Here is a 25,715-nt window from a genome sequence, read left to right as displayed (position 1 = left end):
CTGAAGGGTTGATGTCACCCTGTCTGATGCCACTTTTCCTCTTGAACACTGTCTGCTCCCTCTGCCTCCAGCTGAGGAGAGGTGATGAGGCAGAGCACACGATGGGGCAGCCACCCAAGTCCCCTGATGGATGGGGGACAGCAGGGGTCCTGCCTGGGAGGTAAGCTGCCACCAGCGTGGCTGTGAGAGGCTGTCCCCATCCATGCTCTGGCTTGTTTTCTCCCTGCTCCTATTTTAAACGCATGTTCCCAGCCCCGCCGCTCTCACGTGGCCTCGCTGGGTTTGTTTCCACGCGTCTATTAAAAGACAATGCCCAGATGGGAGCACTCGTGGGAGGGCTGGGCTGGGTGGCGGGTTGGCTAATTCAGGCCTGGTAACCCTGTTGGCCAGCTGGCAGCCTGGAAACATCCTGTTTTGGTTTCTAAAAACTCTCCGGGCAGCTCTGAGCTCATCTGTGCTGAGAAGGGCAGGGACCAGGTTCGTTCCCTGCCTTGGGGGATGATCTGATGGTTCCACCTGCCCCTTCTCCTCTGGTCAGGGCTCTGAGGGCTGTGCTGGCCCTGCCATGAGGTGAATGTGGGGAGGTGGGTCCTGCCCAACTTTTGGGAGGTGTGTGGTGCCATGTGCCCTGCTGAGCCCCGTGGAGGTGCAGTGAGGGGCAACCTTCACCTCCTCACTGCAGAAAGAGGAGCCTGTTCCATACCCAGGGCTGCTCCAGGTCCCCAGGTTCTGGTGGCCTACGCCAGCACATAGTGGGGTCCTGGGGGTAGCTGGGGTTTCTGGGCAAGTTCACCGTCTGAGAAGTCCCTTGGGGAGGCCCTGTGCAGGCCTTGTCCTCCTGAGATTGTCTGTGGCTGGTCAAAGCCACCTCAGCAGCTCCTGCTTGAGGGCTGCTCTTCTGGCTCTTATCTGATGTATTTTGAACCACCATCTCCTGCTTTCCCATGCCTCCTGCTGATCCCAGCCCTTCCTCTGCCCACTGTCAGGAGCCTCTCCCCAAGGAGAGCAGCCTTGGAGCAGTGGGAGGAACGAGGTTTGCTGGAGCTGCTGAGGGTGGCATGACTGCTGCTGTGCCCTCCCACCTCCAGCCCTGAGTCCTGGGGACAGTTCGTGGGTTTTGCCCTTTTAAGGGCAGAACTTGGCTGGGACAAAATGACTTCCTAATCCCTGCAGTCCTCACCCTTTGCAGTCAGTGCCCCAGGCTGGGATCCCAGCGGAGGTGGCCAGCTCTGCCTCTGCTCATCCCCCTCCCCTCCTGCCCTGTCCCCCTCCCCATTTGCAGGGATGACCAGGCTTCTTTTAACCTGAAAGCCAGCGCTCCAGTGCCTTCAGGCTGCCCCAGGGCAGTTGGAGAAGTGTTTGCCTGGGGGCCACAGAGAGGTGGTGGCAAGAGAGCTCAAGTGTGGCACAAAGAGAAGACTCTTCTGAGAGATGGAGCAGCACATCTGAGCTGGTCACAACCTGTGCTATGACTTAGGCTCCCATCTTTCCCAGCTGCTTGTTTCCTCCTTTGCCAGATGCCACAGCTCTCCCCACTGTCACTGCAGCAAGGGACACTTGCACTTTCCTCACCCACTTTGGTGAAGGGCTGGTAGCTGGGCAGGGCTGGTGGGGGGTCTTTCCTGGGAATTTTACTTGCAGAGGTGGATGGAGCCAGGGGCTGTGGAAGCTTGGGGAGTGCCCGGGTGGCCAGGGTGAGCACCTACAAACAAAAGCAAGGTCATTGTCACCCAGGTTACTCCTTCATGGGACTCTGCCACCAGCAGGCAGGTGCCAGGACCCTTGGACAGGCTGGCAGGTCCCAGAAAGCAGCATGAATTTCAGGGCTCTGCCAGAGGAGCAGAGGCACGTGGCTGCATCCTGGCTGCTCTTGGGGAAGACTGATGGTTGTGCTGGGTAAGAAACAAGACCAAGGCAGAAGGGCAGGAGTGTGGTTTTCTCTGCCAGGCCAGTGGTGTGTCTCACCTTCCGTGTCTATTTCCCTTGCAGGACACACCGACATGCAGCTGGAGTGGCCAGGCAAAACACAGGGAGTGGAGAGCAAAGTCCCAGTGCCAGGAGCCGGCACTGGCAGCAGGCCAAGGGCGCGCAGCACAACGGCACGGGTGAGCACCATGCCTGGGAGGGGGGGATGGACCTCGGGGCTGAGTTTTGTGGGAGAAAATGGAATTCTGCTTAGATAATGGATCTTACAGTGCCTGGGAACTTCCTTCCTGTTAATTGATTATGACTGATTTTCCTTTTGATAAGCCTGGCAGCTCTGCAGAGCGCACTCCCTCTGGTCTGCTTATCATGGGTGGTTTCTGTGGCTCCTTTCTGGAGTCTCACTGACCAAAATGCTGCATCCAGCTCCAGGTTTTTGAAAGTATACTGGGGCAGTAATGTCACTGATGCCAGAACAAGGAGGACAGACACCACAGCTGGGTGGACTTTTTTCAGGGTTGGGAGCATTCAGCTGAATTTGCTCATCAGTCTTCAGTGAAAATGTTTTGAGCTCTTTGCGCAGCGACGCAGGGAGGAGTATCTCTTCATCAAGCATCAGAGGAGGCACAAACTCACCTCTCACAAGGGGGCTGAGTCTTAGGCCAGAGGGTATTTCTGTTCCTTTCTTGGGCTTGTCCACAAAGCCATAAATGCCAAGTAGAGCAGGGACTGGGACCTGCTGAGTGCCTGACCATGAAGTTACAAGTGGTTTATCTCTTTTCCCTCTCTGGCTCTCATGAAACCAGCCAAGCATCTCCTGCTCCCTGCAGGGCTCTTGCAGGCAGCCCCTTTGCTTCTTTTGCTTTTACCCAAGACCTGCAAGGAGAAGTAGAGCACTTCATTCCAGCTAGAAGGAAATGTTTTATTCAGCCCCAAAGGAAGATTCTTTTTTTTTTTTTTCATTGGAAAAACCTGGAGCAATGCAATTTCCATTTTGCCAAAGCCATTTTGGGAGGGAGGTGGGGCAGCAGAAGGCTGATGTGAAATGCTGCCTTTCAGCTCTTGCTCCTGGTCTGTGCTCCCCTTTCAGGGGCTGCAGCTCAGCAGGAGTGAGTGCCACACTGTGTCCCCTGTGCCCACCCAGCTGTGCAGGGGAAATTCCCTCAGGCTGTCAACAGAGTTTTGGCTCCTGTGCATACAACTTGGGTCTTTGGCTCTGGTGTGTTTCAAGCACATTTTATTGGCCCAGCTCCCCCGGTGGCTTTATGACCATGCTGTCCTTGTCACTGTTCACCACTCACCAACCTCTGTGTCTCCCACTAGTCCTGTTTGTGGTGACTCTACACTTGAGGATGGGGAGATGATGTTGAACACCCTGTCTTGTGCTCTGTGGAGCACTTCTAGCAACCATCCTCTTCCTCTTCACTTTGGTAGTTTTGGTGACGTTACCATTTTATTTTTTTAGCAGGCTGTTACAACAATGTCCTCATTACTTGTTGCTCACAGCTGTAGTTTCATCTGACAATAAAAGGAGATTATTTCACAGTGTGTTTTCTGCACACCCACATTGTTTAGCCCTGGCTGTGTTTCTCCTGGAGCTCTTTCTTATCAGGTGAACTTTGGATCAGCTTTTCCCCTGCTTTGTCCTGGACTGAGATCAAACTGATCACAGCGTAGTTACCTGGGTCATTCTGCAGGTTCCCTTTGAAGATTAGCACAACTTGGTTGAAGATTCTAAAATTGCCCTTTCCAGGGCTTGCTAGAGATGAATAGCAGTCAGAGACCTCTTCAGCAGAGTCCTGCAGGACTCTGGTGGAGGTTGCTGTTGGCACCAAAACCAGGATGTCTTGTGGTGGAAGTTACCCTCTGCTGGCCTGCCAAGTGTCAGGGCTTTTAGCTAAGAAATATTAATCTAACAAACTACCTGTCCTTTTTTGGGTCTGCATTTTGCTCCTTATCAGTCCACTTTGTAATTTTCCTTTGCTCTGTCTGTTCCCTTCCCTTTTCTAAGAGCTCAGTGAATCCAGCAGTGTTTAGCTCTTACCAGTGCAGCTGACTTGCTAAGCCTGGGCTTCCCTCTGTCTGGGGAAGACCACAGTATGCCAGCCTTTTTTGAGCTCCTGCTGAATTCTCATCAGGCACACAGAATTTTGGCAAGTGGCAGAAGAGATACTGAGCACAAAGGCAAAGTACCCTCTGCTTTTGTCCCAGGACAAGAGGCAGAGATTCCCAGAGGGATCTGACTGCTGGGTGAAGGAGGTGCTGCTGTTGCTGCAGGCTGGGAGCACCACGAGACCACCCAGCTTGGGTGGAAGTGGCTGCCACCCACCATGTGCACTGCTCTGGGGCTGTGTGGATGCAGTAGATCACCCTAATGTCTCTCCCTTCCCAGTGAATGGAGATGCAGCGGGTTCTGCGGACACCGAAGAGGAGAGGCCGGCAGCAGGAGCGGCTGTACCGACGCCGGCGGCACCGAGCGTGGCTGACGGCTCCGTGGCTCCTGCCCCTCCTGCCCTGCCCAGCTCTGGAGAGGCAGAGGAGGCAGCTCCTGGCTCCAGCGCCCCGGCAGCACGGGCAGCAGTGCTGGCCCTGGATGCTCTGCCCCCCGGGTAAGCTCTGCCTTCTGCTCCAGGCTTTCCTTCTCCTGGCAGCACCAGCAGGAGGGAGTGCCTGTGGCCCTTGGGGAGGGAGGCTTGGCCCTGGAAGGAGGGGGAGACATGAGCAACCTGGGTACTTCTGTGTGCTGGAAGAAGGAGATGTTGGAGCAAGGGGGCTGTGCTGCCCCAGGAGTCAGTTTAATTAATGGTGCTGAACAGAACAGAGAGGGCCTGGGGGCACCTGTCAGGGATCCTTGTGTCCCCACAGCCCTGGCACTGCCTGTCCTCCTCAGTCTGAGCCTGGCCAGGGCTCAATTGCTGTGGATTCCTCCCTCCTCCCCTGGGCCAGGGTCTGACCTGTGCCCCCTGTGGATCTCTGGGTCTTAACCCAGTGAATCCCATCTCTGTGGTGTCCAGCCTTGCAACATCTGTGCCCAAGGGAGCATCTGAGTCCTCTGCACTCCTGGGGCTGCTGAAGGGATGAGTTGGAGGAAAATACATCAGAGTGAGTGCACGTTTCCAGGGAGCTCCTTTGGAGCAGGAGGGTACCAACATGTCCTCCAGAGATGCTGTGGAGTCATTGGCCACTGCTGGTGGAGGTGGGCAGGACCCTCACAGAGCTGTGCCCGTTCCTTTCTGTGGGATGAGGGAAGGGGCTGTCAGGAGACCATGGCTGGCTGAGCCATGCCAGTGGGCTCGCTGGCTCTTGGGGGACAGTGGATGGTGGGCAGGCTCTGGGCTCAGTCCCCTCTCCCTGCTGCAGCTGGGTCGTTCTCCCCTTGCATTTCAGACACCTTTCATTTTGGACTGAAAGTGCAGAGCAGTGAGGGGGGTGTTGGAAGCAGCTTGTGTTTCGTATGAAGGGAGCTGTTTATTTTCCTTTGGCTGAGGCGATGCCTGGAAGGTCAGGGCCTCGCTCGTGTGTCAGTCACAGGTAATTAGGGTTAACGGCTCAGTGTGCCTTTATGCAGGGTGTGTGAGGGTTTCTGTTCTCCAGCCTGGGAGCTTCCTGTTTCCAGGCAGCTGGAAAAGTCCAGTGCTCTGAAAAGGTCTTTATTCCAGTCAGAGCTTATGCCCCTTTCTGTTCCTACCAGGTAGACTGAAGGTCTCCTTTTCCCCACCTCTGCATGGTCCCAGGTTGAAGCAGGCTGTTGTTTCTTTCCTGGGGTGGATAGGAGCCCTAGGTGGGTAGCTCACCTAGGGTTGGTGTTTCCAGAGGCTCGGGGAAGTTGTGAGTGCTGCTGTTGAAGACACACCAGTCTTGTGTCCACCTAGTCCAGCCAGGGGAAAGGGTGGCCCATGTCCTCCCTGTGCTCACACACCAGAAAATCACGCATGTTGGAGAGGAGGATAAACCTACTGTGCTTTTGGAGACCATTGGAGAAGAGCAGTGGAGGGGTAGTGGAGCTGTCCTCCAGGCTGAGCTTGTGCAGTTTGGATCTATAGAGACCTTTGATTAGTACCTTGTGTGTCTGTCCCTTCTTGTCACAACCATTGGATTCATAGGGGGAAAGAGGGCAGCAACTCTCTGGCACGTGCTGACTTGCGTGCTGGGCTGAGCTGCCTTGGGTAGCAGCTGACCTGCCTGGTCAAGTGGAGACCAACTATCAAGGTGAAAGAGAGCAGAGAACTGAGTCTGTTGAGGTTTCTGTGGTGTGAAGGCCTGTCCCTAGAGTTGCTAGATCAGGTTCTGGGCTAACGGATCTGCACAAACAGGAATTTGCTGAACAGGGATTGCACAAAATAGTGTGGACATGGAGTGATATAAATAAGCTTCTGGGGATCTCTTGAGACCTGATCTAGGGTGGCTAAGTTTTGGCTGGTTCACCACACCAAGGTGTTGGTTTGACTGGTGGTTTGGGCTCTGGCCTGGGAGATGGGGATGTGGCTGGATGGGCTGGTGGAGGCAGTGGAGTCTCAGGCTGAAGGGATGCAGACAAACCCAGGGCACTTCAGCCCTGGCAGCAGCGTGCTCTGCAAGAGGTGGTGCAGGATGGCCCCTCTGGCTGGGATGGCTGTGCAGGGTGCTCTGCAGCCCCTGGGTGATCACTCTTGTGTTGCCACTCGCAGGAGCTGGTGCTGGTCGCTCTGGCACTGAAGAGTTGGAAACCTGTCGTGACCCTCCTGCTTTCTGTAGGAGCCCTGCCTCATTCCCCAGGAGATTCCTTTCATCTGTGGGAGCATGGGGAGCACTCATGCTTGGTTCCCTTTGGCCTCTGGAGGGGTGGCAGCTTCTCCGAGCTGTGTGGTGGTGGGTGCACTGAGCCCCAGCCAGGCTGCGTGCAGATGGAGCTGAGAGCAGCCGGGTTCATGTGGGGATTCAGAGCTATTTACTCTGCTCAGATAGCTGTCTTGGAACATCTGCACCAGATGTGGTGGGCACAAAGGCATCTCTCACACAACCAGGAGTCTGTTCTAAGGGCTGGAGGGTGCTGGAAGGTGTCCTGAATAATTCCAGCCCCAACAGTGCCCAGAAGCAACTTCACACCCCCCTGGCTTGGGCACAGCGAGTTTCCTTGCACGGCCGGGGAGCGTGTGGCAGAGGAGCAGCAGTTGCAGCGCTCGAGGCCTTTGGCCCAGGCTCCCACTTCTCACGTAGGGGCTTCCAAGCAGACCTGTAGTGGGAGAGGGGAGGGCAGGAGAGCTGCTGGCTCCTGCACCCCGTTCCTGTCGGTGGTGGCCCTTTGCGGGGACAGACGCGGTTGGGACGGGAGCGCAGCGCTGTCTCGCCCCTACACAGAGGCACATTGTGCTGCCTGGCAGCAGGCAGGGGCTGTGGTTTCTTACGTCAGGTGGGCGTTTGTTTGGACTGCAGGGCGGCCTCCGCGCTGCCGCTTTGCCCGGTCCGGGGCTCCCTGTGTCCCTGCTGTCACCAGCCATCGTGCTGGCAGCTGTAGCACACGTGGGTGGGGGCTGCCACCATCCAGCACTCGCTAAGCTGCTGCTCATCCTTGCTGTTGGGGGTGTGGCAGCAGGCAGTGGGGAGAACACTGGCTGGACTGAGGGTCTCCAGAAGAAGAGCCTGTTGAATGTGTCCCCCGGAGCTGTTGTGTCCCTTGTGGCATGGTGGGTGGGATGCAGGGAAGCTTGCAAAGAGCTGGTGGTCTGAGCAAGGCCAGGTTGTCCCCAGCGTTCCTGTTTCTGAGGCCATTGCTGTGTTTCGGCAGTAAGAGGTTTGTCACAGCTTTCTGTGTAATGGTGGTGATTCATTGTTCACAGAGAGAGGCAGTTCCCCTCCTGCTTTTGGGAACCAGGCCTCTTATTTTAGAGAACAAGATTGCCTTCTGCCCAGGGCAGAGGTTTCTCAGGCTGCCTGCAGGGCTGTGGGGCTGTTGGGGTCCCTGGCTGATGGCATGCTGCTGGGGTTTGGAAATGTCTGGAGCTCTCCCTGTCTCTTGCCTTCTCCCCTCTTTCAAGAGCAGTGTCAAGGCTGTGAACCACAGGACCTGTGGTTGCAGCATGTGTGGGATTGTTACTCAGGCCACCATTTGGTGGCTTCATCATCCCCTGGGAAGGTTTTAGGGTGAGCAGGGACAGTGTAAGCCCAGGCAATGGTGCATTAGCACTTGGGGCATCTGCTTCCCAAGGGCTGCTTGCTTTCTGCAAGCCCAGATTTGTTCTCTTGCTGTCACAACAGAAGCCAGTATATTAATTTCCGAGGGCTTTTTGTGATGATTAATTGAGACTGAAGATTGAATTGCAAGGGAGACCTGTGGGAGCAGCAGTGTGGCAGGAGAACACTTTATCTGTCAGCAGCTGCCAGCTTGCCTCTCTCTACCCCAGAATAAAAGCTGACAGGAGAGCATGGTGCTCCATGGAGCTTTTAGCTTTGCCAGGGCATGCACTTTCATGAATGAGCTGAGACACAGGATGGTTTTCGGTGCAGCTGCCTGAAGCCAGGCCTCCCTGTCGCACCAGCTCCCCTCAGGGGCCACCCCTGAGCCAGGTGCCTGGTGGCCATGGGATGGTTTGAAGTGGAGTCTGTCAGCAGAGAGCAGGAGGGCTGCCAAGGAGCGAGTACAGCCCCAGCCCTAACTCAAAGGCTCCCCTTTTAAGCTGTATGAAGAGAAACCAAACAAAAACTACATCAGAAACTCACAGGACATAAAAGTGACCCTGTGTGAAATCTTACGCCAACCCTCCAACTTTCTGGAGGAAATTAGGAATTTATGCTCCGGATTATGCCTGTTTTCAGAAAGCTAACTGCTGCAACACCTCTCTGATAGTCTCAGTCTCATAAGCCAAACAACTGTCATGCAGACCTGCCATTCTTTATTCTGAATAAAGGTTAGAGTGCCGTAGCTAAGCAATGTGAGGAGGCAGGCTTGCTAATCCACCAGATGCAGTTCTCTGGACCTTCTTGGTAATAAGGTGATTATTAATTCTTCACAGCTCCCTGAGCTGTGGGAGGCTGGGCTGCACAGCTGCAGCCTGAGCACACATGCAGACAGTTTTCCTAGGGGAGGCTGTTTGGTGCACCATTTATAGAAGATGAAGGTGCCTGTGAAGTCGCTTGGCCCTGCGTGTAGCAAGGCTCAGCAAGGCAGGAGCTGAGACTGCTGGAGCCACGTTGCTCATTCCAGTTGAGCCCCTTCCCTTCCCCACTGTGTCTGAGGAGGGGACGGGTGCAGTCCCATCTGCCTCAGGTTTCCTTTGTGTCCTCTCCCATGGGGTGCTGCTCTCCCAGCTGGCCCTGGAGCAGTGGGGACAGGTATTGGGGAGCTCTGCAGCGGGATGCAGTCGCTCAGGCTGGCACCACAGAGCACAGTTTGTTTTGGCAGCTTCACCTCAGCCAGAGCCCAGGCTCTGCTAGCAAGGTGTCTCATGAGTTTTTTGGTTTTCTTTTTTCCAGGTGGGAACAGCGAGAGCTGCCTAATGGTAGAGTCTACTATGTAGACCACAACAACAAGACCACCACGTGGGAGAGACCTCTTCCTCCAGGGTAAGAGGCTGTGGGGGAAGCTGGGATCTCAGGTACTGAGCTGACTCGTAGCAGATGCAGCAGTCTGCCCAAAAGGAGAGAAGTGGGTTTGGTAGCAGGAAGGTCTTTTAATTCCTAAAAAGAAATGGGGTGAGATAACTAAGCATTCACTGACCTGGAAGCACTCCCTGTATCCTCAGAAAGGTCTTCCCAATTGGTTCTGTTTTGCCCTCTGTTAGAGGATTGTTTTTTCAAACATTCCACAGAACTCACTGAACACTTGAGCAGCAGCACAACCACTTGTGGGCAGAGCAGAGGGCTGGGCCTTTGGGACAAAGTGCCAGCAAAATTCTCCAAGCACCAGGAGAATGGAGAGGATTGGCCTCCTGTCACCTGGAAAAACATGCTTCTAGATGAGACCTGAGCTCCTGGTGAGCAGAAACAGGCACAGTTGATGTGCCCCAAACCTGGAGCTGGACCCTGGACTCTCTCAGAGGGGCCTCTTTTGTTTGAGCCATGTTTGAGGCTGCTTGTGCTCTAGAAGACAATGCTGCTCAGCTCCACGAGACCTGCAGGAAGCATTCTGCCTAAACGGTGTCCAGGAGGGCCACCCTTTCATTTGCGGGAGTAAACAGTCTTCAGGTCGTAAAGGCTGTACACAGCCCTGGGGACCACGTGCTTTCCAGAAGCTTGTTGAATTCTCACCTCTTCGTGCTCCTGAAAGCAGAGAACTTGATACAGCCAAACTGTTGTTCTCTAGCCTGAGTTTGTTCAAGGCTGGAATGACTGGAGTGTGCTCTAACCACCAGTGCAAGGTGTGAAAGTGAAATACGAGCCTGTCCTGTTTTCCTGCACGGAGCCTCCAGGTTCCTGTGGGCACAACAATCTTCATCTGAGCTGCGATCTCTGCAGCTGGTTTCTGATCCTACAGCAGCGTGAAATCTCTCTGGTGTTAAAAGTGAGGCTGTTACCTGGGAAGGTAGGTCTGGGAGACCCCAGGTGTGCTCCTTCCCTCCTGCACAGGTCTCTGACCCAGTGCCTTGCTTCCACTGGAGGTCAGCTGTCTTGGAGGAATGCTCACAGCATTAGCTGTGCTAATGCCTAGGGGTCCTGTTGAGGCTTTGAGTGCCCTTGCAGAGAGCTGCTTCAAGTGTTGCTGGTCTTCTGTATTTCCTTCTAGTGGATCTTTGTCCAAAAGAGCCCCTTCAGCTGTGAAACTGGTGGTTATGCCAGAGCTGGGAGCAGAGCCCTTGTCTTAAAAGGGTATCTTAGTTGTGTGCGAGGAGTCAGAGAGCAAGTGTCTAAAGTCAGCCTGTAGTGTCAGACTGAAATGAAAACTCAATCTCTCTAGCTGGGGCCTTGGGCTCTTCCTCCCTCACAGGACTATGAGCTGCTTTTCTCACCTGCAGTTCCCAGAGGCAGAACTTGACCTCAGTTCTGCTGAGGTGCTGCATGGGGAGCAGGAGAGAAGTGTGGCAGCTGGGGAAGGGGCTAACAGCCTGGTACTCCTCTGTCATGCTTTCAACACCTGGGGCAGCAGGTGGATATTCTCAAGCCACTGCTGCATGTCCAGGGCCTTGGGGACAGCCCTCAGATGAGGACAATGGGAAGTTCTTCGGTGTAGGACCATGGTCTGTGCCTTCTGCTGTGCCTTCTGCTGTGCCTGCCAACCTCTCCAGGTTTTTTTCCTGCTGCCTCCTTCACAGCAACATTACTGTTGTGTTGCTGCATGGCAGCTGGAGGCACCAGCTCTGAGCTGTCCAAGGACAGACAGTGACATCTTCCTCTGGTGTTCCCAGGTGGGAGAAGCGTGTGGATCCTCGAGGCAGGTATTACTATGTGGACCACAACACCCGGACCACCACGTGGCAGCGCCCCACGGCCGAGTACGTCAGGAACTATGAGCAGTGGCAGTCCCAGCGAAACCAGCTCCAAGGGGCCATGCAGCAGTTCAGCCAAAGATTCCTGTACCAGGTGAGAGCTGGGGAGCATGGTGCTGGGGATCTCACCCCACTATTCTGCCAGCCTCACTGGGACCGATCTGGGAGACCCCCAGCATGGGGGTGTGCTCTGGGGTCTGTTAGCTTGGCAGAGCAGCACTCGGACAGGAGAGCCCACGAGCTGCCCTGCTGTGTGCAGAAAACCCTGTGGAAGTAACTTTGTTTTCATAAAACAGCTTCCATGGCCCTGAAGCATGGTGGGAGGTGTCCCCAGCAGTCTGTCCCTGGTGTCCCTTCACTGCCAGCGTGGCTAGGCACATGCTTTCTCCCTTGGATCCAGTCAGCCAAGCCTTGCTGCTGACCTGTGAGGCTTGCAGACTGCAAGCTGTCAGACCTGGGCATATGCTAAGGAAGCTGCATGAGCCTGTTCTGTATCAGGAGGGGAGGCACTTGAGGCTGAGCTTGTCCTTCCCCAAGTCTTCACTGGGGTGAGGAGAATAGGTTGGATCCTGGGTGGCAGCAGGAGTCAGCAGCAGTAGCTGCAGGCACAGGGTACAAGTGCTGGCACAGTGAGGGCTGCAAGAGTGCAGGGAGCGAGTGCTGCTGGGCTTGGTGAGCGTCCTCCTGCTTCCTCTGCATCTTCCCCTCATTCCTGGTTTGGGCTGAGTAGCTGGGTTTCCTTGCTCAGGGAATTATCTCAAGAGCCCTACAGAGCAGTTGCTCCTGGGCAGAAAACACTCTTGTCCTAGTCTTGTCTTTGCTGCTGGAGCCGAGGCCTAGCTTCCAGGGGTGGCAGTACCCTCTGATAACCAGGGTGGTGCTGGTGGCTGATGTGCTGCAGGGTGAGCAGCACTTGGGAAAGAGCCAGGCTGGAGCACCTGCCTCCTGAGGCTGCGATGTCCGGCTGCTCTGCAGTCAGCCGGCCCCGAGCCTTGTGGGCGCTGTGCTGGGGTGTAAAGGCAGCTCTGATGGGGCAGGTGTGGAGGGAAGGTGGACAGAGGAGGCTGACCAGCTTCCTGTCCATGTTCAGCTCATCTTTGAGGAAGCCAGGAGCCTGGTGTGCATGCAGGGCCTGTGCTCCAGCGAGCAGCTTGGGTGCTTTCTGGGAGGGGGTGCTGGCAGAGTCTGAGACACAGCCAGGAGTGTGGGAAGCTGCTCTGCTCCTCTTTTCCCCTTGCCCATCACCTCAGACACCTCTCCAGCCCTTCCAAGCCTTGCAGTGGGAGCTGGACTGTGCCATGGCTCTGCTGCCCGCTGCCTGTGCTCCTCAGCAGACGGGAGCTCGGGATGGGGCTTCCAGGGGAGGCCGATCAGGGCTCGGGGCCTGTCCCTCGCTCACGTCTCCACCAGCACCAGCCCTGGAGCCTCTCCAGTGCTGGGCAGCTCGCCCTGGCCAGGCTCCGCCAGCGCAGAGGGAGGGACTCGTGCTCCAAATTTAGCCTGATTAAACGATTGTACTTTTAAGCTGTCTGCTGCCAGCAGTGATGGCTCCTGCTCTGCCTTCTTCCATGCAGAGACTTTCTGCTTTGTCTTGCCCTCCTGTCTCCAGCACCCACCTGTCCTCTTCCTGGAGAATGAGCAGCCCTGGGGGATGCAGAGCCCTCTCTGTGCAGCCCCTGGGGGAGGCCATGGCTGGGGGGTCAGGGTTCAGCCAGGAACCACTGCCAGAAGTCACCTCAGTGCCACAGGGCTCGGGCTGTGCCATACACAGCATCCCGTCCAGTGAGGGGCCTTGATAGCACGAGGGGCCGTGTTGTTCCCAGGGTCTGTGGAGAGCTGCAGGAAGGCTGGCTCCCCCAAGCTCTGGCTCAGGCTCTGGTCTCTGCCCTGTTTTAATTAGCCTTTTTTTAGGTCACAGTGAGGTGATGCCTCTGGATATGACTCGGCTCTGTCCCTGGCCAGCCTGTCTGGGCAGGGAGGGAGCAGAGTGCCCCAGGCCTGAGGCACATCAGCCAGAGCCTCCTGCACCCCAGTCCTGGCACTCGGGGTCAGATGAAAAACACAAAGCTTGGAGAGGCACATACTGTGTCCAGCCTGTTCCTGACGTGCCCCAGGACATCCCCGGGGTGCTGGGCTGCCATAGGGCATCCAGGGTGCTGGTGTCTCTCTCAGGGTGGGGGACCCTGGCACCCTGAGTAGCAGCATGGGCCTGGGGCTGCCTCCTGTCTCCCCGGGTGGGAGGGACAAGCCTGGCTGCGGGTGGCATTTCCTGAGCCCAGGCTGATTGTTGTCCCCAGCCTCTTGTGGAAGACTGGGATGCTGAACCCCAGCCCCCTCCAGCAGCTGGGTGTCAGGAGGTGCGATGAAAACGCCTTTTCTGTAACAATGTGTTTCTTATTTAACCATTAAAAGCACTGGCAGGCTGCCTCCTCCCCTGAATCCCCGACCTGTGCCTCCATCCCCCGGGACCTCCAGTGAAGCTGGAGCTGGGGGGCTCAGTCACCCGGGGGCAGCAGGGCCCTGCTTCCCCCATCGCAGAGCATCCCCCGGTTCAGGCTGGGTGAGGGCTGCCGGCTCTGCCCGCCCCGGGGAAGAAGAAAGGTGCTTTGTGCCGGGCCCCCCAACCTGCCGGGGGGGCTGTGGGGCACGGAGCCGCCCGTCTGCGGGGATGAATGTGGGCTCAGTGCTAGCACCCCGGCCCTGCCCGGGAGGAGGGGGGCCCGCCAGGAAGCGCTGGGCGTGGACAGGGCTTGTGGGAATGATTTCATTGGAAAGGCCTGCGATATTTTTTCCCCTCTTGTGTGTGGTTCTTGGAGGAGGCTGTAGGTGTATCTGGTGGGGACGGCCAGCAGCAGCCGAGCAGCCGGGCACATCTGGACCCCGCCGCGCTGTCCCGACCCGCTCCCCCGCGCGCGCACGGCCCCTGCCCGCCGCCCCCTTGGCTGCCTCAGCCTCTCTTTAGTTTGTACTTTTTTTTTTTCCTTTTTTTTTTTTTTTAACCCCCCTTGAGTGTGCAAGTGTTTGTTTTTCTTCAGTTCTCTGGGAGCTGTGAGCCAAGGGGGAGCGAGTGGGAGCAGGAGCTGCAGACTCACCTCTGTGCTCTGCTCCTCTCGAGTGTCCCTGTCCTGGTTTTTATTTTGTGTTTTTGCCCTCTCTGTTGTCTCTAGTCATCCGGCGCCCCGTCCGACAATGATCCTCTGGGTCCCCTTCCCCCCGGCTGGGGTAAGTACTGAGCTGCCTCACCTGGGGACGCTCCTCCCGCACCCGGAGTGGGACTCTGCCTGCTTCATGGGGAGCACGGTGCCATGAGCAGCTCCCTTGATCCTGACTCTGGAATTACTGGGAAGAGTGGCTGGGGAACCAGCTTTCCCCATGCTCTGCCGCACTGGGGGGCTGAATCTGCCTATGATTAGCATGATGTCTGATTTGAAATCCAGCTTTTTTTCCTTTTATCCCCTTTTCCTGGAGGAGTTCCCAGTCTTTCTCAGCTACTGAATGCAAAAGTGCTTGTGGTTGTTCTTTGGACGGGGGGAGAGGATGGGGATCCAACTCCTCGCTTGTTCTCAGAGCTCTCCTCAGAGCAGGGATCTATCCTGCTGCTGTGCCTGTCTCCTGGGATGCTCTGTCCTGGTCCGCAGCAGGGCTGGGAGCCAGCAGGAGCAGAGCTGGCTGTCCTGCCCCTGTGGCCCAGGCATCATGTGCTTGGATGTTTTGAAAGGTCCCTGTGCAACCCTCAGGGCAGAGAGAACCTCTCCATGTTGAGAGCTTCCTTGGGGATGGGGTGCTGCTGGGGGCATATGGGCAGTGCTATGCCAGGATGGAAGGAGAGGGGTTAAAGCTGCAGGACCTCATAGCAGGACAGTGGGGGCCCAGGCTGTTAAGGGGGTCTCCAAGGGCAGGGTCTTGGATGGGGACAGTGCTGGAGCCCTTGCTGGAGACCCACCTCCTGCCTCAGTGAGAAAAGGGGCCCTGTCCCCAGTGTTAGCTGGGCAGACTGAGGGGAGGCACAGCTCTGTGTGGGGTGGGGGTCCCCAGGATGGATGCAGTCTTGGTCACCTTGGAGGTCTGCAAGAGTCATGGTGTGGGGACTGGGAGTGAGACACAGCAAAGGGGGCCGGGAAGTGCCGGGCGTGTGCGTGCCGGGCGTCCCTGTCGGCATGGAGCACGGAGTGGGGCCGTGCGCGCCAGCTGGGACGCAGGCGCATGGAGGGAGGAGGCGTGTGGGGCACAGGTGTTGGGGGGCAGGCAGCCAGTGTGGGTGCATGGGGTGGGTGCAGGTGCCCGGGGGCAGTGGGGGCAGGACCACCCCGGGCCAGGAAGTACTTGGTGTTCTGAGCATGCAAATAGTGTCCGGAGCGTGTGCTGGGGAGGGGGTGCCCAGGGAGGTGCCTGTGGGGAGTATGTGCTTGGGGGCTCCTGTGCAGCCAGTGTGTGATTCTTGTGCCAGCTTGGCAAGGTCAAATTTGGCTGTGACACCTCCAGGCACACTGGCCTTGGGGGCACCAGAGAAAGCCCGCCTGTGCACGCAGAGGAAACACAGGGATTTTTTATCCTACCTTTTCCAAATGAGCCAGGGCAGCACTGGTGGGAAGGTGGGACAGGGGGAGCCAACAAATTTCTTGTGAGCTGGGAAGGGGAGTGCTGGTCCCAGGTCAGCGCTGGCCAGGGCGCTCCAGCTAATGCTCCTTCTTTTTCTTCTAGAGAAGAGACAGGACAATGGGCGAGTCTATTACGTGAACCACAACACACGGACCACCCAGTGGGAAGACCCTCGCACGCAGGGGTAGGCAAGCCGAGGGGAGAGAGGGGGGGATGCTTGTGGTTTCGGCAGGTCTGTGTGATGGGCTCCCGAGTCCTGAGAGCTGGGCTGAGCTCCAGACAGTCCTGCAAACTGCAGCACTGGGGAGCCGAGAGCAGTGAGAGCTGGAGCAGCACTGGAGCCCAGGAGGGCTGGGCACTGTGACCCTGGCATTGCGGGGCAGCTCTCCGGCTTGCAGGACCTGAGATGGAGTCCCTGGGACTGAGGAGTGGCATTGGGGAAAACCACAGAGCTGTCTGGGCAGAAATAATTGCTTTTTTCTTACCCTGTCACCTTCCCCCAGGGCTCTGCTTGGCCTCCTAGAGACCCGTGTTCTGGCCCCCCAGAGGCCTGTCCCAGCTTTCCCTTGAGACTCCCTCTCCCACAGACAGACAGTAGAGCAGTGGCTGGTCTGGGGTGTGGCCAAGTGTGCAGCACATGCAGGGCTCCTGTCTAGGGGCAGAGGCTGGTGCTTGCTCATCCCATGCCAGAAGTCCTTCCTTTTGCCTGGCACGGAGCCACAGCTTGGAGGTGGTCCCCAAGGGCAGCTGTTCAGAAGGCCACAGTTCGAAGCCTGCCCAGTGACCCCGTCCTTGTCAGCAGGATGATCCAGGAGCCGCCGCTGCCGCCCGGCTGGGAGATGAAGTACACGAATGAGGGCGTGCACTACTTTGTGGACCACAACACTCGCACCACCACCTTCAAGGACCCACGCCCAGGCTTTGAGTCTGGGTAAGTGCTTTTGGGCTGCCCCTCGCCCCATGGCCAGGCTGTGGAGCTGGGACTTGAGCTGCTGGTTCACAGCTCCTGCCCTCCTGTAGCTGTGACATGGAGTGAGGAAGTGGGTCAGCTTTGTTGCGAAGATGCTGAGTAGTGGGTTTAGGGACTCACATTTGGCCTAGAGATCCTAGAATAGAATCATATTGTTTTGGTTGGAAAACACCTTTAAGGATCATGAAGTCCAACCATTACCCCAGCACTGCCAAGTCCACTACTAACTGATGTCCCTCAGCACCACATCTACATGGCTGTTTTTTTAAATCTCTCTGGGGTTGGTGACTTCACCACTGCCCTGGGCAGCCTGTGCTGGGCCTGACAGCCCTTTTGGGGAAGAAATTTTTCTTCCTCCTGCCTGGCAGGCGATGGGGCTGCTGGGGCCAAGCAGCTCATGCCAGGGCAGGGGGGATGCTGAGCTGAGGCCTGTGCTGCTTTTGCAGGAGTAAGCAGGGTGGCTCCCCAGGGGCGTATGACCGGAGCTTTCGCTGGAAGTACCACCAGTTCCGATTCCTCTGCCATGTGAGTAGAGTGGCTGGAGGGCCCCGGGGGCTGCTGGGCTGGGTGGGTGCGTGGGTGGCTGGGCCCTGTGAGCGGGCTCAGGCAAGCCATGCCAGCCTGCACAAAGCCTTGTGTCTCTGCCTTGCTTGTAGTCAAACGCGTTGCCCAGCCATGTGAAGATCAGCGTTTCCCGACAGACACTCTTTGAGGACTCCTTCCAGCAGGTGAGGAGGGGCCAGGGCTGCAGAGCCCAGGGAAGGATAGAGCCACCCCCCGTGCCAGCTCACAGTGAGTCTTTGCTTTTCTTCTCCCCAGATCATGAACATGAAGCCATATGACCTGCGCCGCCGCCTGTACATCATCATGCGAGGAGAGGAGGGCCTGGACTATGGCGGCATTGCCAGGTGAGCCAGGCCAGGTGCCTGCTGTGCCCGGGGCTGTGTCCTGCCTGTGGCGGGAATCTGAGGGGCAGTGCAGGCAGGGGAGTCTGTCCAGCAGCTGCCCCTGGGGTCTCCAGAGTGGGGGAGTGCCCTAAAATCATTACAGCAGCCTGTGGCTGGCACAGAGAGGGCTGGGGGGCCTGGCTGGGGCTCCCCTGAAGCCCCCAGCACTGAGTGCCAATGCCTGTCTGCAGCCCCTGGGGTGGGGGGGCAATGGTTCAAGCAGCCCCTTCTCCCTGCAGCAAACAGACCCTGGTTTTCCCAGGACAGTCAGTGTGTGCCAGGGCAGATGTGGTGGGATAAAGTTGCTCTGAGCCTGCAGCCTCCCCTGAGGATGGTGTTACTGTACAGCATGGGCTGTGTCCTGCCTGGAGCAGGGCCCTATGTCCCCACCAGCCCCTGCTGGCTCACTCAGGGTGACTGCCTTGGTGCTGGGCTAACACCACTCTCACCTTCTCCTCCTCCATGGTGCTGCTGCCCCTGGCTCTGGTGCAGGAGCTCCTGCTCTCCGCCTCTCTCTGTGTCCTGCCAGTGGTTTTACCCTATGGTAGGTTACGTCATGCTGTTCTACCACAGGGTAGAACCACGGACGGGATGCCGGGGCTGCCTCTGCGTCCAAGGACTCCCATCTCCCTGCACAGCCTGGGGGGGAAGAACAGGATGGTGCCCATCCTGCACGCATGTGCGTGTGTATGGGTACGACAGCCTGGGTGGGACTGAGCTGTGTGGTGCCTGCTGGGATCCCCCGTGCCCTAAGCGGGGCCTCCATCAACCCAGGGTGTTTCTTGCTGCTGTCTCCAGAAGCGTTTCAAAACCACCCACAGCACCCCTGGGGTGGGGGACGCCCTCGCCCAGTCACACCAGGGCTTAGCCCTTGCACCAGCACCCCAAGGACGTGGATGCCTGGTTTGCATGTGGTCTGCTGTGGAGGCACGTGGCTGTCCCCTCCCCTCCTTGAGCCACTTGTCACCATGCTTCCCTTTCCTGTTGCCCCAGGGAGTGGTTCTTCCTCCTGTCCCATGAGGTGCTGAACCCCATGTACTGCCTCTTCGAGTATGCTGGCAAGAACAACTACTGCCTGCAGATCAACCCTGCCTCCTCCATCAACCCCGACCACCTCACCTACTTCCGCTTCATCGGCCGCTTCATTGCCATGGTAAGAGCCCGCGGTGATGGGGCCAGGAAGCAATGGGATACAAGACTGTTGGTGTTTCCCCCATGGAACTGGGGCCTTACTGGGGATGAGGGTGGTCAGCAGGGTGAGGAGCAACTCCCTGTGCTATGTCTGTGCTCGACTCGGCACTGTTGCCCTCCTTAAACTCTGTCTTTGCTCATGCATGGGTCCGTGGGAGAGAGGCCATTGAGGGGATGCTGCAGGGAAGGCTGTGGAGTGATGCGTTTTAAATCCAGGGAACGGCCGTGGGGCCAGAAGGGACTGAATTTCCCAAGGGCTGAGTGGTGGGGATGGCTCCAGGTCCTTGGCTGCCACCCCAGGTACTGTCGGCTCTGCAGCTCCAGGGACTATTTTTAGTCCCAGCAGTGTGAGATTTTCCAGCTGCCCAAGCCCCAGAACGGCTCCTCCCTTTTGTCTCGCATTCCCCAAGGCCAGCGTGCCACAGGTTGCCTAGTCCTAGGCTGTCAGGGGGGCTGGCAGTGGCTCCCTGAGGCCGGGGAAGGGTCTCTGTCCCACAGCCCTGTGAGGTGTGCAGGGAGGTGGCTGCACTGCTCCAGTCCCTGCTCTGTCCTGCCCTGCCCTGTGTGTTGCAGGATACTAATAAAACCTCAGACTATTACTCACCGCTGGGCCGTTCTAGACAAGCGTCTGCATTATTTTTGGCTGCCTTTGCCTTGGGGCTCCTGGAAGCCAGGGATTCAGGGAAGCCACAGCACAGCTCTGTTTAAACAAGTGCTCTTAATAGAGCTGTGAGGGAAGAAGGAGACGTGGTGGAATTTGTGGTGGGGAAGGGAGAGGGGCTGTGAGCACACCCACCCGAGGCAGCGCTGTCGGGGACCCCGCTCCTCCTCCCTGCCATGTTTGCCAACCAGGAGTGAGTGCTGCAGCTCTGGGACCCCGGAGTGATTCCCTTTTGCCCCATGGCTGCCCCAGTGGTGGAGCACCATCATGCCCCACTGGACTGTCCTGGGATCCCCCATGACCCAGTGTCACCTCCCCCTACAGGCTCTCTATCATGGGAAGTTCATTGATACTGGCTTCACGCTGCCCTTCTACAAGCGGATGCTGAACAAGCGGCCCACGCTGAAGGACCTGGAATCCATCGACCCTGAGTTTTACAACTCCATCGTCTGGACCAAGTGAGTGCCCCATGCTCCCTTCTGTCCTGGGGCCCATCCTGCTGTGGAGTCAGCACTCCTCCCCATGGGCTCTTGCTGCTGCCAGGTGCCTCCATCAGAAATCCCATCCCAGTGTCCTCCCACAGGGAGAACAGCCTGGAAGAGTGTGGCCTGGAGCTGTATTTTATTCAGGACATGGAGATCCTGGGCAAGGTGACCACCCATGAGCTGAAGGAGGGTGGTGAGAGCATCCGGGTGACAGAGGAGAACAAGGAGGAATACATCATGTGAGTGGCTGTCCCAAGGCCCCTGCTGGGTGCCTACCCCAGGACAGTTGTGGGGTGGGAACACAGGGCCTGGGACGTGGCCTCTTCCCTGGGCTACGTGGTCTGTGACAAGTCTGGGCTGGCGCAGTCGGCTGAGCTCCGCTGCGGTCTGGCTTGCTGCTGCCTGGGCAGTTGCCAGTACTTTCAGGAAAGAGGAGAGGGGAGCAAGGGTGAGACTTCTCTCCCTGTCCTGAGGCTGCTCACCATGCTTGTCCACTGCTGGGCTGGCTGGGGGCTGCCTGGGCTGTAGGCTCTGGCCAGGGGCCATGGTTTGCACCTCTTGAGCCCCTGGAGGCTGCTGGTCTGTGCCCAGGGTGTCTGAGCCTTATAGGTTGGGAGGCAGAGAGAGAAACCTGCTAGTGGGAATTGAGGGGAGCCCTGGAGATGTGCAGAAGCCCCTCTTCTCCTCCCCATGCACCCCTGCTTCTCGGGCCCTCCCCACCAGTGGAGGGATGGTGGGGGTCCCTGTTATGAGCCAGCAGCACTGGCTGCCTGCTGAGCCAGTCCCCTCCCCAGGCTGCTGACAGACTGGAGGTTCACACGGGGTGTGGAGGAGCAGACCAAGGCTTTCCTGGATGGCTTCAACGAGGTGGTGCCCCTGGAGTGGCTGCGATACTTCGATGAGAAGGAGCTAGAGGTGAGCAGGTGCCTGTGCTGGGGTGGGGACACGGAGGTACCAGTGCTTCCCACCCTGCTGGGTGACAACACAGGCTCCACTCACTCCCTCTGTCCCTCAGCTGTGTTGATGGGGGTACCATTGTCCCAAGTGATTGGTCTGTGGGGTGGCTCACTAGGTCCATTAGTAAGAAAACATCTTGTTGGAGGCCAGGAATTCTGGGATTCCCTCCAGACACCTCCATTGCCCAGTGCTGGAGCCTGTGCCTTGTGCAGCCTGGTGCCAGAGGAGCCAGTGTTCCAAAGCGTGGGTGCAGGGGCATGTTTCTGTCCCCCCCTGACTGTCCCCTGTCTCCAGCTGATGCTGTGTGGCATGCAGGAGATCGACATGAACGACTGGCAGAAGAACACCATCTACAGGCACTACACCAAGAACAGCAAACAGATCCAGTGGTTCTGGCAGGTCAGTTCTCTGACCTTCTCCACAGTGGGACCATCCCCTGCCTGGGGCTGGGGCGGCAGGCTGGCCTGGGGGGCATGCAGGGGCTGGCAGGAGGCAGGCAGCCTCGTGGGTTGTCAGGAAGAATGAAATACAAGCACAAGCACGTGTTCAGCCAGAAGCATTTGGCTGTGGCTGGCAGAGGCCCCGGTGCTGAGGACAGCTGGCAGCACTTAGTGCTCAGCACGTTTCTAGCAATAGCTGCTGCTCTTGGGTAGGACACCAGGAGGGGATGACATGTCACAGAGCTGTGACAGCTCCAGAGGTGCTGGCCAGGAGAGAGAAGGGGGGCAAAAATGGCTCTGGAGGAGGGTAAGGCTGGGTAGAGCTTGTTCTTGTGATACTTTTGCCCCCAAGGATGCGGGGCTGGAGGTGAGGGCTGGGCCATGTGTTCATGTAGGTGGTTAAAGAGATGGACAATGAGAAGAGGATCCGGCTGTTGCAGTTTGTGACGGGGACCTGTCGCCTGCCCGTCGGGGGCTTCGCTGAGCTCATCGGTGCGTGTTCCTGGGCCCTGGGCTGGGGTGGGGGGTCCTGCGGAGGCGAGCAGGGGCAGTGGCTGTGTGGGGGCTGGTGGGTGGGACCTGCCTGTCCCTGTCTCCACTGCAGAGCACAGGGCTGCCCACAGCACGTCAGTGGGGAAGCAGCTGCGAGGTCTGAGCATGGTGATTAATCTAATCCAGTGGCGTTGCCTTACCCAGACATTCCTTAGCCCTGAACTGTGCTGCCACAGTTAATTTTGTCATTGCAGCTTGTAATCTCATTTAGAATGAGATTTGACTTTGATTTAACTTTGATTTTTGTGTGATGAAACCCCTTTTCCATGAAACCACAGTATGGCATTATTCTGCTCTTATCCTTTAATTTGCTACTTTTTGGGGCCTGTACCACCCTTTCCCATACTTTCCTGGAACCAGCATCAAGCTAACCAGCTAACTTAGACCACTCTGCTGGCATATTATAGAATCGTAGAATCATGGAATGCTGGGTTGGAAGGGACCTCAAGGATAATCTGGTCCAACCTTTTGAGGTACTACTATAGTTGATATGAGATGGCTCAGCACCCTGTCAGGCTGAGACTTAAAATTGTCCAGTGTGGGGGAATCTACCACTTCCCTTGGGAGACTGTTCCAATGTTTGATTGTCCTCATGGTGAAAAATTCACCTCTAGTGTTCAATTGGAATCTCCCCAGGAGCAACTTGTGCCCATTACCCTTTGTCTTTTCCATGTGACTCCTTGTAAATAGAGAGTCTCCAGCTTCTTGGTAGCCACCCTTTAAGTACTGGAGCGTTGTAATAAGGTCTCCTTGAAGCCTCCTTTTCTCAAGGCTGAACAAACCCAGTTTTCTCAGCCTCTTCTCATATGGCAAGTTCTCCACTACTCTGATCATCCTTGTGTCCCTTCTCTGGACCCCATTAGCTTTTTTCCAGCCCCCTGGAACCTCTCTAGCATTCACAATCTGTTAAAAAGTGACCTCAGTGACCCAGGCTTCCTAAGCCAGGTCCTTTATAACTCTCAGATGGACCCACTCAGTCCTGTGGGTCTACAGATAATACATTTTAGCACTTGCCATTTAACCATCCTGCTTAGGAGCCACGCTGTTCTCTGTGCTGTGAATGTGCTTTTCAGCATTCTCCTTGTTTTTGGGCCATCCTCTGTGCCAAGGGCTCAGAACAGGCAGTGAGTGCTCTATGGATTTATACTCCCTATGTCTTGAGGATCGTAGGGGGGTGTGATGGGGTGATGCTAGCAGCATGTCAGAGGGTTTTCTTTTTCACCTCCTGGTCATGTAATGAGATTTCATGTGCTCTTAATCAACAGGCAGCAACGGGCCCCAGAAATTCTGCATTGATAAAGTTGGCAAAGAGACGTGGCTGCCTCGGAGCCATACATGGTAAGTCATTTTCTCTTTGGTCCTGTTAGGAGCACACGAGGACAACCACTGGCAGTCTCTGTGGGGCTGCATGGGGCCTGGGTGCCCTCTGTCCCCTCCACCCGCGTTCCCATGGGACAGACCTGCTGTTCTGGCTGTGTATTTGCTGTGCATGGCTGAGGCCGGAGGGGACCCTCCTGTGGGAGCAGGACTGGGATGTCAGTGCTGTTCCCAGCCTCTGCTGTCTCTCCAGCTTTAACCGTCTGGATCTCCCTCCCTACAAGAGCTACGAACAGCTGAAGGAGAAGCTGCTTTATGCCATTGAGGAGACGGAAGGATTTGGACAGGAGTGATGGAGCTTTGGTGCTTTCCCCGGGGTGGGGAGGGCCCGGGAATCCCGCCGGCCGTGAGGTCCTGCCCGCCGCGCCGGTGCCGGGACGGTGCCGCAGGCAGCTGCCGACGCTCTTGCTCCTGTTCCCGTGCGAGATCCGCAGTGACGCAGCCCCGGGGGCCGCGTTTCCCTCCTCAGGCCCACGGAGGCGCGGCGGGGACGGGGTGCGGAGGCCGAGGCTGTGCTGGCGGGGCTGGCGCCGGGGCCGGGCAGGCAGCGCGGTGCACCGGCCCCCACTCCCCTCGCGGATGCTGCTAAAGTGGCCTAAGGGAAAGTATGAAAGGAAACGTCTTTTATCTTTCTTATTTCGGCACAGGCTATTTTTCCCCCTAGTCTTTTCTGCCTTTTCGTGGCATTTTAATAAATGCAGGTGAGGAGTGGCAATGGCTCTGGAACTGACTTTTAGGCCCCTTTGGGCCCTATCCTGCACCCAGCAAAGGCTATGGGGAACCCCCAGTGGTTGCTGGTGGGGGCACAACACAAGGGCCGGGGTGTCCCCTGACACGGGGCCTGGCCGACTGTGTCCGTTGTGTTTGATTTGCAAGCGCCTGTCCCCTGTGCTGTTGTATTTCATGGTGTGTTGCTGGGAGCTGGTGCTCCGCAGCCTCAGGGCACCTCTGGCCTTTGCTTTGTTGGCGGGTTTGGCCTGAGCTCCCTGTGTTTCCTCTGTCACCAGCTGGGTTGGAGGCAGGAGCTCCTGGAGCTGGGGGTGAGGATTTCCAGGCCATCGCCCCTAGCCTGGATCCCCCCTCTGCTGCTGCTGCCCCGGGTGTGTGGGGGGCTGGGCCCCCCGCGTTGCTGTTCATAGCTGTACATAATGGGGAGCCTGTGGGTACAAGACATCGCAACAGCTTCGACTGGTAACTGGGTAGTTTTGTCCTGCTCCATCCTGCCTCAGCTATGCCGACTTCTTGTGCAATAAAGGACAAGCAGCTGCCGAGGTGTGTGTCCCTGGTTGGTGTGTTGCACAGGACAGCCCAGTGCAGCCCCAGGGCTGTCTGGGGGACTCAGCTGAGGGGCTGCGATAGGTGTCCACAGCTTGTCAGCAGGGTCATAAATACTCCCATTTTCCATGCCCACACTGTGCAGGAGGCTCAGGCTGGGAGCAGTGCTGCTGCCTGCCATTACCCAACCTATAATCATACTTGGCTAAAAATGTCTCCAGGACATTTTGCCAGTGCTGGAGCAGCCTTCCTGTGCCACCCTGTGAGACCCAGAGCGGTATTGGTGCGACAGGATCAGGTGAACGAGGCCGATGGCCGTAGGCTGGTGGTGTTCAGCAAAATATCCAACCCCAGCAGAACTAAACAAACCCTCTATTCATCCCAGCAGGGGACAGCCTGCAGCCAGTTGGTTTGCTGTGACTTTGCTTTTCAGCAGCTGCCTTGGCTGGTTGGTTCCTTGTGTGGGTTTGGGCTTTTTTTTAATAGTGTGTACTTGTTTGGAGCTGTGGGAGAGCCCTGCCAAGCCTGGCACAGCCGACGCCAGCACCTCCTCCTCAGCTCAGAATGAATTTATGTTAATAAAACAGATCTCACACAGTGAGAACTCACAGTCACCGGTAAGATAAGTACATACCACAAAGTCTAACACAGTACATGGTAGAAATCCTCAGCTCTTGGCCTTAAAGTCCTTGAAGGAGCAATAGGGGGAACAAAATACAAACCTTCCCCCTGAGTTTTGCCCCTTTCTTGCCCAGAGCTGAGCCCCAAGCCCCCAGAGCTGAGCCCCAAGCCCCCAGGCCTGCCCTCCAGCAGCTCTCTGCTTGCTGTGACAGCTGCCAGCCTGAGAAGAATTATCCAGCCTTGTCTAATGAACACAAAGAGGAGACACCAAAGTAGAGGAAAGCAGAGCACTGACCATCTCAAGAAAAGAACCCAGTAT

At 57.0% G+C, this 25,715-nt stretch overlaps 1 protein-coding gene across 5 annotated transcripts in view; it reads left to right on the top strand.

Moving 5' to 3' along the window:
* Window positions 1-24,215, top strand: part of WWP2 (WW domain containing E3 ubiquitin protein ligase 2) — a 36,079-nt gene extending 11,864 nt beyond the window's left edge. For 2 of the 5 annotated variants that reach the window (XM_051629833.1, XM_051629837.1), the window contains exons 7-24: window positions 1,990-2,105; window positions 4,316-4,532; window positions 9,373-9,462; window positions 11,241-11,415; window positions 14,489-14,543; window positions 16,023-16,104; window positions 16,720-16,851; window positions 17,337-17,415; window positions 17,547-17,618; window positions 17,710-17,798; window positions 18,831-18,990; window positions 20,014-20,147; window positions 20,273-20,413; window positions 20,969-21,089; window positions 21,426-21,530; window positions 21,967-22,063; window positions 23,389-23,461; window positions 23,694-24,215. In XM_051629833.1, coding sequence (XP_051485793.1) covers window positions 1,990-2,105; window positions 4,316-4,532; window positions 9,373-9,462; window positions 11,241-11,415; window positions 14,489-14,543; window positions 16,023-16,104; window positions 16,720-16,851; window positions 17,337-17,415; window positions 17,547-17,618; window positions 17,710-17,798; window positions 18,831-18,990; window positions 20,014-20,147; window positions 20,273-20,413; window positions 20,969-21,089; window positions 21,426-21,530; window positions 21,967-22,063; window positions 23,389-23,461; window positions 23,694-23,793 — 2,038 coding nt within the window. In that variant the 3' untranslated portion in view covers window positions 23,794-24,215. Of the gene's footprint in view, window positions 1-1,802; window positions 1,897-1,989; window positions 2,106-4,315; window positions 4,533-9,372; window positions 9,463-11,240; window positions 11,416-14,488; window positions 14,544-16,022; window positions 16,105-16,719; window positions 16,852-17,336; window positions 17,416-17,546; window positions 17,619-17,709; window positions 17,799-18,830; window positions 18,991-20,013; window positions 20,148-20,272; window positions 20,414-20,968; window positions 21,090-21,425; window positions 21,531-21,966; window positions 22,064-23,388; window positions 23,462-23,693 lie in introns of those variants that run through there. The other 3 variants (XM_051629838.1, XM_051629835.1, XM_051629836.1) reach the window with 3 other exon arrangements.
* Window positions 24,216-25,715: the final 1,500 nt, after the last annotated feature.

The sequence above is a fragment of the Apus apus genome, chromosome 11, assembly GCF_020740795.1.
Source record: "Apus apus isolate bApuApu2 chromosome 11, bApuApu2.pri.cur, whole genome shotgun sequence".
Taxonomy (NCBI): Eukaryota; Metazoa; Chordata; class Aves; order Apodiformes; family Apodidae; genus Apus; species Apus apus.
This window is presented reverse-complemented; position numbering and strand designations above follow the sequence as displayed.